Consider the following 15,431-nt stretch of genomic DNA (forward strand, 5'->3'; position numbering starts at 1 on the left):
AACTTGTAGACAAGTAGCAGGTCCATCATTCAGTAAGCATGTCTACTTTGTTGTCAAACTTCTGTCTTTATTTCACAGTGAAGTAGTCGACAGCAGGGATTGTCTAAAGAATTCCCTCCTTTAAGGTGCTTCAGAGGCAAAAAATCAGCCGCTTAGCAACAAACTGGTTAATGAACGGAACAACCGGATTCACCTTTTACCACATCTGTGTTTGTTGTTTGTAACAACAGCATACACTGTTTGGCTGAATCTATGTAAACACACCTACCCACATATTTTTGCATACCTTTGGTTTGGGGCGAGGCCGTTTAGTTCCCACCAAGGAAAATGTGAATACTACAGCTTGGGATGATATTTTGAACAATGAAGTGCTTCCAACTTTGTGGCAACAATTTAGAGAAAAGCCTTTCTTGTTTCAACATGACAAGTTTATCTGTGTACAAAACTACATCCATAAAGAAATAGATTTCCCCTGTTCGCCGTGCAGACTTTTCAAGACTTTTCAGAAAAGCTGTATTGAGAAAACTGAAGTTAATAGCTGCCTGGGAGGTTAGAAATGATCTGAAACTCGCTTTGGAACGAGTCTGCAGTGACGTGAACTGTGCATGACTCGTCTTTAACGTTCATTCTCCGAGGCTTGATATGTGAGGACATCTGGCTCCATCTTGTGGCTGCTCACACACTCTGCCTGTCGGTTGGCGCTGTAGGAATCTGATCTTCCATTTTGTGATTTAGTGAAGGAGATTACACACAAGTCTGACCTTTAGTCACACTTGAGGAAACACGTTGTAAAACACATCACATTCCAGACAATACGTTGTAAATGTCAATGACTGATCACCCACATCATGTTGAAAGTAGTTGTAATGACTCACTCTATTGTTTTCTACTCACTAACACCTTTTTTATCAGTCGACTATAGAATTAAGATGTTTGCAATTTATCATTTCCGCAAATAGCTGTTTATTCATTCAATTTATTTTGTATATTGTTTGTCATTGTTTTTCAGTTAATTTATGGGCGCTGTACACCCCTCCCACACACGACCATGGATTTGTCCTCCATCACCATAGCAACGACAACACCTGTTTATTTTTGTTTCGTTTGTTTGTTTGTTTGTTTTTTTGTTTTGTTCTGACATTCCATCTTGGCATTGTGCACATGGACCAAAGACACTGAGGATGATGATGATGATGAAGCCACAGGGGGAGAAAAGAGTGAAAGATGGTGAGAGATAATGAGGAAAAATGTTCACTTTGCCAACAGTGGCCATCTCATTTATTCAGGATCTTTCATTCTATGTTTGTTTTTTTTTCTTTGGACACTTTTTATATATATATATGCATTATATTTTTTCTGTGTTGTGATTTAAAGATTTTCTGTTGGTTTTTTTTTTTTGTGTTTTGTCATCCACTATTCACACAGAAATGACAGGTTCAAACCCAATGATGAACATTCACCTTTGGTACTACAGTGTATCGCACCGTGGGGCAACACAAAAACTGTTTGAAACTGTTCAAAAATTTTAAAAAAAATAGGGGTGCACTTGATTTCAGATATCAGTGAAATGACACCACTCCTAAAGTTTTTCAAATACTTGAGCAGTTTGAAGTGTTTACTGTTGTCCAGGTGTGTCTGTTAACCTTTTTATAACCAAGAGAAGCCCAAATAATACTTTTAAATAACAATAAAACTGAGTACCTGTATACTGTATATATTACTGCATATACATAGGTACTGACAACCTAAAACCTAGTCTTAAGTCTTAGTAAAAACTTATGCAATATTCTGGTGCTGTTTCATATTAACGCAGTAAATGTATGTGAATATTTTTAGAGCTTACCCAGCCTAATATGCAAAATGTACTAGTTTTTGATTATGATATTATTGTAAGAAGCACATATGACTGTGTACATTGTCCATAAGTGATGTATTGGTAACTTTATTGTAAACCATGAGAGATCGCCTTGTTGTGAGTGTTGTGACAGTGGACACACACGATCATGAAGCCAGTATACACACACACACAAACAGAGGATTCAGGAAAACATAAAAGCCTCAGCTCGCTGTAGAAGAGTTTACACTCAGAGATGGAAAAGAGAGCAGCTGTATTTACTGTCTGTCGTTGGAAATAAATGCAAACCCAGCCCCCAAACCCTCCTGACTTTGATGTGTGTCTCTCTGCTATGATTTGTTTGACGATATTCAACCGAGGGAAGGGAGATGAAAGTGAACCATAGGCAGGTGAAGACACTTATTCACTCACACTCACACACAAAGGCAACACGCAGAGGCTGTCGGCCTCAACCTTAACCCAAACAGCTGTCAGCTTGAGAAGCAGCGTTTCCTCTTTAGTGATCCCGAAGTGAAGAGCTGAGTGATGTTTGCTCAATCTGCACATAATCCTCCCTGCTTTCGCCACCGTGGTGCTAACCTCAGCTGGTTGTGTACGAGACTGCGTGTTTGCCAAAGGTGAACAGGAAGAAGATTGTGTGAAATTTGACTTTCTACACACAGTGTGTCTGAGAGGAAGTGTGTGTGTGTGTGTGTGTGTGTGTATAGTGTAAGTTTGTGAACTATAAACTGCAGCTTGTGGCATAGCTGCATCTCAACACTCAAAACCACTTCCTCACTGAAGATTTTCCAACAAAAGACTAGCTAATTTTATAATTCTTGCTCATTTATGGTCAATATTATTTGCTAAGATCAAGACATTAGATTAAGCAGTGTAATTTCATATGTGACATGTAAAACAGACATGTGCAGTATAAATCAGTAACACATGTTATATATTTTTATATATAAGACCCTCAAGTTTAGATACTTTTTAAGAGATACTGATTTCTCTTTATGCTTCAGTACGGTTATGTAACCGCTCGGTGACGTGTGAGTCACTGAAAACATGAAGAGGAAGTGACGGTACAGTATTGAGATCTTCTGTTAGTGAAGGTTCTCTGTTTACTGTGAAGGCTCAGCCAACACTATTATTATTCTGTCCACCGCTCGCAGGGCTCTCTGGATCTCACCCAGCAGCACAATCTGTTCACAGCTCTGTTCTCTCTGTCCTTCAGCACACCAACGCACTCTGCTAGCACCGCTGAGTGATAATGGTCATAATGAGTCTGTTCTACGTATAGGAAAACATGATTGAACTCATCTAACAGGCTTGAGGTATAATGCTGTAGTCAAACAGTGTAAGAGAGTTTATGGTAAATTCAGTTTAAGTGACTAAACTGCACTGTATATAGGCAAGATCAACTTAATACACTGCTGTCAAGATATAAAAATCCTGGACATTCTCTCTCTGGTAATTATGGAAGCCCATTTCTGTCTGAAAAGAAAAAAAAGTTATGACAAGGAAGCAAAAAATTTCAACTTGGCCTGATAAAATGTTGTGATGGTAAGTCAAAATTTGGACTAAACCAAAGTGAGATGCTATGATTTTGTAGGTTTTTAAATAATCTTTGTGTCTGATAATTTACTTTTTCACAACTTTTGATCTTGGAAATCAAAATTCGGAGGTAAAGTTCAAATTAAATTTTGAGTCTCATCACTGTGAGTCTTGTCATCACTGAGGTTGCCAGACAACCAGTTGAGTTACTGCTCCCGGCCACAAAAAAAAAACACAAATAAGCATAAAACATCGCAGTGTGTCATTTTTACAATTTGATTTCTGTACGGATTAAACAAACAAGATAAAACCTTAATTAGTGAGCTTTAGTGGTGCTCGTAGGCAGATTTTCTTGTGTTAAGACTGTCAGCCAAGCTGCTTCTCTCCGTTTCCAGACAGTCTTTTATGCTCAATCTTACGCAACTCTTGCAAGAAAGTGAGTAAGCTCATCTCTCGAACAATTCCCCTAGCCCAAATCACATCAGTATAAATTTATCTTTATAGGGGAAACACCTCGCTCAAAGGCACTCTATCTCAATGATAGGATGGAGAACAAATGTTGTGAACTTCACCTAAGATTAAGATTTCCTCCATCTGGCTGAAGACTAAACCTGACAAACTTCCAGACAAAGAGAGGCTTCTTCATCTTGCTGCTTCCTCTTGAAATGGGAAAAAAACAAATCATTACACTTTAAAACTTTTGAAGTCATAGCTTTATTTCTGTGATTGACAAAAACAATAAGATATAGCTGCCTCAGTATCTGAAGTAATATGAAAAACAAACCCTTTACATTGGTCACCGGTGTAGCATCCAGCTCAACTGGATGAATCAAAACCAACCTTACAGCTGAGAGGACAGTAACCAGTTCACATTATAAAGATCGCATTGCTGAGCTTTACATCTGTCGGAAAACAGTAAACAATTTAAACAGCCTAAAGTCAAAAAAAAAAAGAAAAAAAAGACCAAAGTCTGTTCAATGTCTGTAGACTTCAACTGTTGGGCAGTGGAGGTAAAGTCCCTCTGGCCACACTGCATATTCAGCCGACATTAAATTACAGTTTATGGAAACGTTTTGTTACCGTCAGTAACGAGATGAAACTGAATACTTAAGCATCAATATTGTGATAATACTTTGACTATGATTATTGATGCTTTTATACAGTATGCTCTAAGAAAAAAAATGTTAGAAAACATTGACGCTGTTTGACTAATCAGGTAATCTCTTGATGTCAAAATGACTTTTGTCATTCTATTCTAGTGTTGAAATAATCTCCCAAAGGTGCTCTTGCTTGATATGTAACAATAATTGCATAAAGTAAAATCAACACAGGCTGAAATATTGATGAAATAAAAACATTTGCAGCATTTAGTTATGAAATTAAAGCTTTTTTGTCAAATGTAAATAACTGGTAAATAAAAAAAACAACTTAAAGTTGCACAAAAATGTTTAGTACAAGTGAGTAAGAGATTCAAATAAAAAAAAGGATTTTGAAAAAATATTATTTGCATTAAAAAAAAGCATGTCTTTATCTCAAAGTGCTATGTGGCTCTGGGGGGAACCCTCAGCACCAAGATACCTCACAACAAACACAATCAGGATCCACTTTCAAACATAAAAAAAAAAAAAAGAAGAAGCCATTCCTGACCTCAACCGCACTCAAAAAAAACCCCAACACACACACACATACACACAACTGCCTAAATCTCATCCTCATCCTTGACCTCCATCTCTTTAAACAAAAACCATATGTGGTAGATATAAAGGGCAGGTAGGTTAAAAAGTAGAAAAAAATATGGCAATATTAATAGATAGAGAACTTAAAAATGGACCAAAAGCTCTGCTCACAGAGAGACATTCAATCTCAGTTCAGTCAGTCAAAACGATTCCCCGCAAACTGCCCGGCTGTCAACACAGAAAACAAGTTATGGCATCAGAATAACTTGGACTGATCCACACACACACCTCCAGATTCACATTTGGGTGTAAATAAGTGCACAGAAAGGCCTAAAACACTTAACTAAGTTTGACCTCAAGTTTTTTTTTCTTTTTTCTTAAATCAAATCCTAATAATTACAATATGCGAGTGACTTTTGGATGAAACTTACAATTGTGGCCCTAAATTGTGCTAAATAACAGTGTATAGGACTTGGGAGCACTGTGCACTTATAAAAAAGGTGGACGGTGTGAGTAAATGTCCTGCTAGTTGACAGCGGGGTGCAGCGGTGGGCAGGGGGAGACGTTCTTCTGCTGGGAATCGAACAAACCCTCGACGTCACCTTTCCCCGCCTCCGGGGTCATCTCCTCGTTATACAAACGCCTAAAACCGTCGTAATACTCATCCGAGTCCCCCAGCTTGTCGCTGCCGCGCTCCCTCCTGGCCTGTCGGAGGCGCAGCGTGGGGCTCCAGACCCTCTCCTCATCCTGGATCTGGGCGCTGTCGAAGATGTAGACGGCGTTGGTCGGCAGGGAGAACTCCAGGCTGTGTAGGTACTCGTCCACCATCTCTTTGCAGTGGATGAACTCGCCACTGTCAACCTGATAGAGAGGGTAACAAAGGAGAAAAAAAAAACATCAATATGGGTGTATGTTATAAAAAGGTCAAAAAATAGATAAGAGGGGAGTTTTCCTTGCCACTGTTGCCAAGTGCTCCTGGGGGAATTTTGGGTCTCTGTAAAATAAAGAGTACGGTCTAGACCTGCTCCATTTGAAAAGTGCACTGAGATAACTTCTGTTGTGATCTGGTGCTACATAAATAAAACAGTTTACCTTTCAGAAGAAATGATCTCAGGGACAACTCTATAGGTTTTGAGTTTGAGAATAGAGGTATTAATGATAGATAAAAAGGCAAGAATGCTTTTCAACTCTACATGTGACGACAAAAGACTGAATACTGACATTTTTCAACTGAAAGTACTTTCGTGACAAGTGCTGCATTGTACACTTGTGTCAAAAGTTTTCCAAAACTACCCTTCACTTTACTACTTTCCTCAGTGTGATCATTATTCTGACAATGTTGGACTTGTAAAAGCTGACAAAAGGTGTGTCGAGCATCATTCGTTTTACTGAATGTTCTTTTAATGGAGGTGCCTTTATCCAAAACACCCTCCGTTATACTGCGCTGGGTAAAAAAGGTGAAGTTTGTATAAAAAGGTTGAAGAGAAACAATCAAGGGTTTTGAAAAAAATAGAGGGCATATCAACAGATAAAAACAAGGACTGTCAGCTTACAAGCTTTTCAGGAGTGTAAATCTTGAATCAAACTTAAGAAAACATAATTTCCAGCTTCAAATAATCCATACATAAATCACTCTAGTGATTGGAGACAGTGATATACTATAGTGACAGTGATATACTATATATATATATATATATATATATTCACTAATAAGCTGTTATGGAACTATAATATCAGCAAGTTGTCAATAGGACTCTTCAGACCTCAAGTGAAGAACTATAATCGTAGTGCAGAACAAGGCTGCCCAACAGGCCCTAGCGATTCTCTTACTTGTGCTTTCTTCAGCAGGTCGGTAAAGACGGAGAACCAGTCGGGCGTGAGTGCCTCCAGCTCCAAAGTGATGATGGCCAAGGCCAACGTGGAGCCCTTGAACTGCCAAAGCTGGTGGCAGGCCATACAGTGCTGCACCTGCCTGGTCCACAGCGCCGCCTGGAAGTCCGGAGGCCTCTTCTGATGGCCTGACCTGGCGGGAAGCGAAGTGGGGTCCGTTGCCAAGTCCCAGCCGACACCGATGGACGGAATGAGGTGGGGGTGGCCGGAGACGAGCAGGGCGTGGAACTAGGACGGAGATGAGGAGGAGAAATTGAAGAGGAACGAGACCAAAATGTTAGCGTTATGATGTCATTGTCGTCTCATTGTCCATCCCTCACCCCTACTACTTCATAATTCACACCAACATCAAATACAACTGTGCATCTTACGTACAGCCATACAAAACAAAAAACAAAACAAAAAAAAATCATTCATCCCTTTGACCCAACCTTCACCCTCATTCATCCAGGACGTCACTCAGCAGTCTGTGATTCTCTGCTCCAGTATCCGTAGCTGCATGATAAATCTCTGCAGGAGGACACTGAGCAACAGAGAATCTCAGGATCAGGTTTTCCTGATAACGACCCCCCCCCCCCCTCTTTGCCTGAGGAATCATAGTGAACTCGTTTGTATTGTATCATATGTGCAGTGCTTTTCTGTGTTCCCATTTGTAGGCAGGAACCATCAAACCCGACCTGAGTGGGGGCTCATTGTTAAAGAGACACATGGTAATTTCTTCATAAAAAAAGCATCTGCAAACAGACTGTTAGTTAGCTTTATTGAAACCGACACATGCTCGCTTTGTGTTTTGGTTTAAAAAAAACGCTAACAAGTGACTGGATAAAAATCACACACTAGATTTCGAAATATCAAGGCATTCTTCGGTGGTTTGTTTGTTACACCTAAATGTCTTTTATGTTTCTTTCATTCATGTAGCTCATTTGCTTTAGTTTGTCTCTTACTCTGTAGCAAAATAAGCCATGGTTTGTGAAGAAAAAAAAAGGGGAAATTACTGGGAGGCAGATTCAGCAATGTGGTGTCAAAGTCAAAAATAATCCCTGAAACAGTCGCTCTCGACTTCCTAAACCCTTCTTCAGTCCCTTCCTCCTTCTAAAATGTTTCATCTTTAATCCATTTTGGAAAAAGCAGGGAAACGTAGCAAAACAACAATAACAAAACTACATTTGACAGTTGTGATACAGTCCCAGAAAGTTTTTGCATCACAGAGCTGATTCTGCCTTTCAAAAAGAGTCTTACAGAGGCATCTCTGTAAATCCTTTTATTTATTCATATCAAAGTGTCATGGTGAAGAGTCTGTGACAAATTATTGATAGATTTTATTGATTGCTGTTTTATAGACAAAGAAGAACTATTTAGGAAAGGTAATACAGAGTCATTTCTTCAGGGGGAATGTAATTGTGAGATAACAGTATAGTCAGAAAGTATTTATTTAAATATATTTATTTGAATAGTATAAGAAGAGAGAAAATGTCTTTATTTTATTATTGTTTTTATTAATACATTATGTCTCTTTATTTTAAAAGTCTTGGATTTTGTAATACCTAAAGGTGAATTGCTAGGACAATAATAGATTCACAACAATAACCCCACACACTGTTAACCTGTGACACCGATATCAGTCAGATCCACTAACTGCAATAGTCGTGCAGGTTTTTTTTTGTTTTGCAGAAGGTGCTAAAAATCAGTCTGACGCCATGTTCAGAAAATGCCACCACGTCTGTGCCAAGCTGCTTTTTGGTTTGTGGCTTTAAGAAAAAAACGTATCAGTCCTCCAACAAGATTTCACAAATCAACTGGGGGGGGGGGGTTTTCCTCCGCAAGTCAATCAAAAAAATCACTGTCAGATGTATTTTACAGAGGACGTGTATGAGGATTTATGGTATTCCTCAAACTGAGAAACATTTGAATAGTATGAATCGCTCCGATGTGCAAACTTTATTTATGTCAAGAAACTTACAGGCTGTATTCATAAAGCATCTAACTGCTGGCCTACAATCTGTTCTGCCTCCTCATTCACAGTTAGAGCTAGTTTTTAAATCCAAATTACCTTTTTGTTGTGCTTTAAAGATTTTTCTGTGGTTTAAGAGGAAAACACAGGAGGGATATCTGCCACTAAGTGTCATTATCAATTAATCTGCCAATTATTTGATGAATCGTCGCTATGAAATGTTAAAAATGGTGGAAAAAAAAAAAAAAAAATGTCATTCACAATTTCTCAGAGCCCACTATGATGTTGTCAATTTACTTGTTATGCCCGACCAACAGTTCAAAATTATTGTCATATAAACAACAGCAGTCATATTTGAGAAGCTGGAATCAGAGTCCATTTGGCATTTTTGCTTGCAACTTTACTCCCATCTCCTCAAACTTTAAAACTTATGGTGGACAATAATTTAATATCATTCACTGATTTTCAGTGGATTTGCATCGTAACTATATTATTTTGTCATATTGTTTTACAGAAATTCTGTTGTCCAAATTATTGATTCCAATCTACTTTCATTATTAAAAATGTGATTTTGCATACATTTTCTATACCGGATATTTAAAAACAACTTTGTCCTTTCAGCCATGTTGCTCAGTTAAGTGAAGCCCCTCAATAGCAGGCAGTTTAGATACTGATCTCTAATCATTGACTTCTCAGTAAAAGCGTAATGAATACAGCCTTGGGCCACAGCATGATGGGATCTAAATGATGAATGATAAATGATGTGTGTGCGTATGTGTGTTTGTTGACTGTTCAGGCAGTGGTTGCCGCCTCGGGCAATGATTTGTTTACCAATTACACAATTGTGTACAGATCCATGCTGTGAGACAATATTGTGCCATAAACTAACTAACACAGCATAGGATTTTTGAACAGTGATAAGCCTGCTTTGATGTTAGAAACCGTCTTAATCCACAGCATGTTATTGATTCGCTATCGACCCGCATCGTCTACGTTTTTTCTTAAGTTAACTTCGCACACCTCCCTCTGATGGCCGCGCGGTTTGGGTTTCCACTATAGAGCTGCGAGTATGAGTTAGTCAGAAGTGCCTTGGCCTGATATGCAACACGCCTGTTATTTTGCTGGCAGCTTGCAAACGCAGTCTTACATAGTTAAAAGAATCTCATACTACTCTGTTCAAACCTTGCGCTGAAATGTGTCCTTGTTGCTTTTTGTCCACATACGCGCAAATACGCTGAGTTATAACTTGGGTTTGTCCAACATGTGGTTTTCAAGTCCGGTTCTGTCACTTTTACACTGAAGCTGCAGATAGCCAACAATGTAAATATTTAAATAGAGTGGAAAAAGAAAAACTCAGCATTTAGACCTTGATGTGACACTAACACTCTTGTGGAAAGCAGTGATTTTTTAGGGTTAGCAGTTATTTAAAGCAAGGTGATTTATTCTGTCTATTAGATTTGACCTTTAAAATCAATGTATAAAAACACTGAGTAAAGAAATTAAAAATGTCTTCAGGTTTAGCAGACGGTTTTATCACAGTCGAGTCAAATCATATTATTGGTGGATAAAATTAACTGGCTGACAGTTTGAAAACTAAATGTAAATATTCGAATCAGACTCTTGGGAGGCATGATTTTATTTTCCGATATTGGCTGCAGTGATTAAACGTGTAGACACACTCCAACCAGGACTGAATGCAGTTTATAATAATAATAATAATTGCACAATGAGTCAAATCAAATAAATGCACAATCTCTCTTTGGACCAATTCTTTACTGTTGGGGGGGGGGGGTTTGTAAGCGAGCATGACGGTTTAACGATGGTGTGCTTTTTGTACTGCTGTGTTTTTTAAGGCACGACCGGCACCTGAACTCGCGAAGCATCTCACAGTCCGGCCAGCTAACTGTGAGATGCTCTGACTAGCTCAGGTCCCGCCCTAAAAAACACTCATGTCTGTCTGTCTGCTGAATTTTAAACTTACTATGTGAATGAAGTCGACCGGTGTTGCCGTGTACAAGTCCCAGTGCAGCTTGTCTAGAATGATCCTCTCCATGCGAAGAATCTCCGCTGTTGAAAAGTTGCATCCGCTCTGCACAACCAGGTCTCTAACAGAGCCTATTACCTGTTTAAACAGACACCAACAAAAAGGGAAGCAAATAAAAACGTATTGTTTTGAAATAGCACGGAAGTGGGCGTTTTTCTTAAAAAGCGTATTGTTTTGTTTGTCTGACATGACTGTTTTTGTGGATCCTCAGGGGAGATCTTACCTCATCTTCCTCGTTGATTTTGGCAGCCAGGACCAATGAGGTAAAAGCAATGCATTTCAGGTATTTTGGTTGGGCCTAAAAAAGTAGTAAAAACCAGAAGAAAAACATTAGGGATGCTAAGTTAAGTAATGTAAGCTGTGTTGACTGAAAGGTCAGACCACACATTATCATGATGTAAAAGGGTTTGATTTTTACAGTACAGTGGCTGTTCTGGGTCAAAATTTAAATACACTTTTATACTGTCAAACTTGCAAGTAAATGAACTAAAGTAAAGATATCATTATTCACGTTTCACTGTGCAGCCCTATTCAGTACAGTCTGACGTCAGATACAGATTTAATGCATTGCTTTCATTGACTGCAGACTTGGACCATTAGCTTAGAGGTTTAATGGACCAATGGAGGAAAACAGAACAAGACGTCCCTTCTTCCTGGGTGAAAATGGTAATTGTGCTTTCGTTGCTGTACTGTGCAGTCATTTGTACAGGTTTTAGAGTAATGGGAAAAATCTTCATTACTTATATTTATTCTAGATACTGGACAAAATGGATGTTGCAAAGCATCATGTTATGTTGTAGCCGTCTACCTTGACAGTGGACAGCAGTCTGTTGAGGACACAGACTCCCAGTGCAAAGGTCTCTGGACAGAAGTGGAACAGTCTGCTCATCTCACCGAGCCAAAGGATCATTTCTTGGTGTTGGGATGAAGAGATGTCAGCGCCCTGAGTGGTCAGAGGAGACAACACTGATTAATGACCGATACCTGCATGAAGAACTAGAAGTCAGATGTTTTTAAATGTAAATAGTCAAACAGGCCTTTTCCACTGAGGGAACTTAACAGCTTGCAACCTGGAGCTTCCTTTACCCTGAACTTTAAAGAACTGGTGCTCATTCCTGCCTTATGCTCACTATATTTTACAAACCAGAACATTTTGGATATGTGTCACTGAAAAGGAGACCCTACTTTGGATGTAAAGGAGACACCGAGACAAATGCTGTTTCATACATAAGCAAGTGTAGTTGTGGGACAGACAAGTTGGCTATCAGTTGGTTTCCTTTCACATTTACACAAGAGCTGAAAAGATGTTGAATAATCAATTAGTAAAAAAAAAAAAAGACAAAAATAATCTACAACTACTTTGATAATCAATTAATCAAACATTTGATGGTTCCAACTTCTCCAATGTGCAGATCTGCTGCTTTTCCTTGTCTCACACTAAAGTATAAGGCTGTTTGAAGACATCACCAGGGACTTAAGATGTTCATTTTCACTATTTTCTCATGTTTTATAGACAAAACAATTAATCAGTTAATCAAGAAAATAACAGAATAATCTATAATCAAAACAACAGCTAGTTGCAGCCCTAATTTACACAATCTCTTAAACATTAAATTAATGGAAGTGCCTCACCTGCAGTGGGAGGCCAAACTCCAATTATAATATCTAAGATACACCTAAACTACTGTTAATCCCGTTTACTCACTGATTCACTGAAATATTCATTTCACCATCACTGGAAGTGAGCTGGTATAATTTCCATATTCCACTGGTGTTTCTCAAAATGAATTTGTCCCACATAAATCCTGTCATTTCCTGTCACATAAGAATTGTTTCCGTCTCATTTTATTGAGGATCATTATTGATTTTTTGTTGACCTCACTCCCTCTCTGTTATCACAAAAAAAACTCTTCAGCACAATGATCCTGTTATTGGTACCTTTAAACAAGCTGTGAATGCAAAATCATTATCTGTTTTTATGCACGTGTGTCCACCACTTTTCTCACCTGGATGCATCCGTTCTTGAAGACAGGTGCCTTCCACAGGCGAGCCTCCCTGACCAGAGCGGCCTCCAATAGGCCGACCAGCCGCCGGCCTTCTGCAGCTCCTGGGTTCTTCATCGCCACCACAGTACAGGCCAGGCTGCACCCAAGGCACAAACACCTGGTGGAGAGGAAGAGGAAGAGAGGAGGAAAGAGACAAGAGATTACAATGGGAACACATTGGTTTACACTTAAAATGCCTTTATCACACTTCCCCTTCATATAAGGGTCTCTTAATGCATTCTCTCAGGGGTCAAACAATACTGATAGTTCATTCTGTTGTTATACCCTTATTTAATGCACGTTTCACTTGGTCTACAACTAACGACTATTTTCATTATTGATTAATCGATTAGTTGTGTGGTCAATAAAATAATAGATCACTGTTTCCCAAAGCCCAAGATGAAGTCCTCAAATGTCTTGTTTTGTCCACAACCCAAAGTAATTCAGTTTACTGTCACAGAAGACTAAAGAAACCAGAAAATATTCACATTTTCAAAGCTGCAATCCGAGAATTTGGACATTTCTTTAAAAAAAAATGGCTCAAAACAATTACTCAATTGTTAAAATAGTTGGCGATTAATTTAATTGTTGGCAACTAATCGATTAATCTACATTTCACCTTCATTTTCATATTACAGGTTTGATGAAGATGCGAGATGAGGGCTTTGGCTCCCTTTTACAGAGGTAAACGAAACTAAAACAAAAGGGATTTATTGGCAGAAAAGTTTAGAACTGCGAAAACATATTTTTTCCGTTGACCCAAAACAGCTTTTAAAACAGGTGTAAACAAGTCCCACTGTCCACAATTCGTCGATTTAGGGCGCCAGTTAATGTAATCTGGTAAACAGTCACCACAGCAGCTGCTCTGTGCTGAAGGAGCCAAAAATGCAGCAGGAAATACTGAAGGCAGCGCTCAGTTTGCTAAACAATAACGCCATTTTTCAGACTTTGCAGGCGGGGCACCCCAAGATTGACAAACTATAGACTTAAATTTAAAATGCACAGTTTAAAGTATTAGTATATGACTTGTTTATATCTGTTGTGGGTGAAATACAACACAGAAGGAATCCAGGCGGGATACCGCGCTGCAGCTGCTGCAGCCTCTTGCACAGTTGCTGCAGCAGACAAACAAAAAACAAAAAAAAAACATTTTTCTTCCTCTTTTGTTTTTTTTTTTTACTATAAAACAGTCTTACCTCTTGGATTTCAAACGCAGAGTATCTCTTCGACGGCAGGTGCATTTATACGGTTTTTTAATTAGTCCATATCCACCGAAAGCAACAAACAAACACCAGTGAGATGCTGTTAGTGGAAACGATCTCGGACAAAAAAACCCTGTTTCGCAAAGAATATCCAGAAAGCAGCCACATTATATAAAAAAGAGCGAGTAAAACAAAGAATAAAGTAGCGCGAAGTGGCTCAAATAACTGGGGCAGAGGCAGAAATAAGCGCAAAAAAAGAGAGAAAAAGGCAGGAAGCAAAAAATCAGAGAGGATTGAGGGCAGCTGTGTTTTGAACGCTCCGGACTCCGCCCCGCTGTGACGTCACTCCGTCTATAAAGCAGAAATGTGTTAGTGGGTCAGACATACGGGACCCTTCACACAAAATGGTCGAGCTCACACTGAAAATGGAAGATTTTTGTATTGTGTGACATCAACAATATGTTTGTTCAGGTGCAGGAGTATAAAAGTCCGCCTTTGGGTTTACTCTCTTTATCTGATATGAATCTATTTGGGAGAAAGATATCTGCTGTTTATTTTCCTCTGCTTCAAGCTGATTATTCCTACAGTGGTTTTTTTCATAGTTTGCTCAAACACAGCTTGATATCTTTTATAAATTAATAACTTCTGGGAAGAGTTTATCATTCACTCATCATTGCAAAGGTCTTGAAATTGGATTAATCCATCCTATCATATGACTTGTCTGACGTTTTTTGACTTCTCATTTTATTCACATTTAAGCAGCAGCTTTAAAGGACTTCAAGACTTTTTACTTTCTTTTTACTTAAATCTTTTCACTTACATAAAGGGTGGTTAAGATCTCTGTGGTTGTGTTCAGCACACTCTTAATTAGCACAATTTGTCATTTTGTCTTGTTATTGGTTGGAAACCACAGAACAGTTGAATCTGTCTTAGGCTAACCTGAGATTTACTAACTTACTTTGTGGTAATTTGATGAATAACAATTTTGTTTGGTAATACTGTATGTAGAGCATGATATAAACGGCCTTAGGGCAGTTGCTGCATTTTCAACTAATCTTGAGGCTCTGTGTTGAAGACGCCCCTTGTCAGATTTTGATACCCATCTATTTCAATCTATATAATGCTTTCATGGTGCATATTTATAAGTAACATTATTTGTAATCAAATTACCATAAACTAGTTGACACACAGAAAATCTGGGACTGAGTAATGGTCTATCCCAGCTAGGTTTG

General features: G+C 38.7%; 2 protein-coding genes across 2 annotated transcripts in view; one reads left to right on the top strand and one right to left on the bottom strand.

Annotated features, from left to right (window-relative positions):
- Window positions 1-4,359, top strand: part of septin8a (septin 8a) — a 33,845-nt gene extending 29,486 nt beyond the window's left edge. The window contains exon 10 of the mRNA XM_067608503.1: window positions 1,010-4,359. Coding sequence (XP_067464604.1) covers window positions 1,010-1,013 — 4 coding nt within the window. The 3' untranslated portion in view covers window positions 1,014-4,359. The remainder of the gene's footprint in view (window positions 1-1,009) is intronic.
- Window positions 4,360-4,631: 272 nt separating this feature from the next.
- On the bottom strand, window positions 4,632-14,522 carry ccni2 (cyclin I family, member 2). The gene is made up of 7 exons (XM_067608502.1): window positions 14,194-14,522; window positions 12,959-13,115; window positions 11,761-11,895; window positions 11,176-11,250; window positions 10,890-11,030; window positions 6,898-7,185; window positions 4,632-5,928 (listed from the first exon to the last, which is right to left on the bottom strand). Exons 2-7 carry the CDS (start codon window positions 13,070-13,072, stop codon window positions 5,593-5,595), a joined length of 1,089 nt encoding a protein of 362 aa, XP_067464603.1. The 5' UTR covers window positions 13,073-13,115; window positions 14,194-14,522; the 3' UTR covers window positions 4,632-5,592.
- Window positions 14,523-15,431: the final 909 nt, after the last annotated feature.

This window comes from Thunnus thynnus, chromosome 13 (genome assembly GCF_963924715.1).
Source record: "Thunnus thynnus chromosome 13, fThuThy2.1, whole genome shotgun sequence".
Classification (NCBI taxonomy): Eukaryota; Metazoa; Chordata; class Actinopteri; order Scombriformes; family Scombridae; genus Thunnus; species Thunnus thynnus.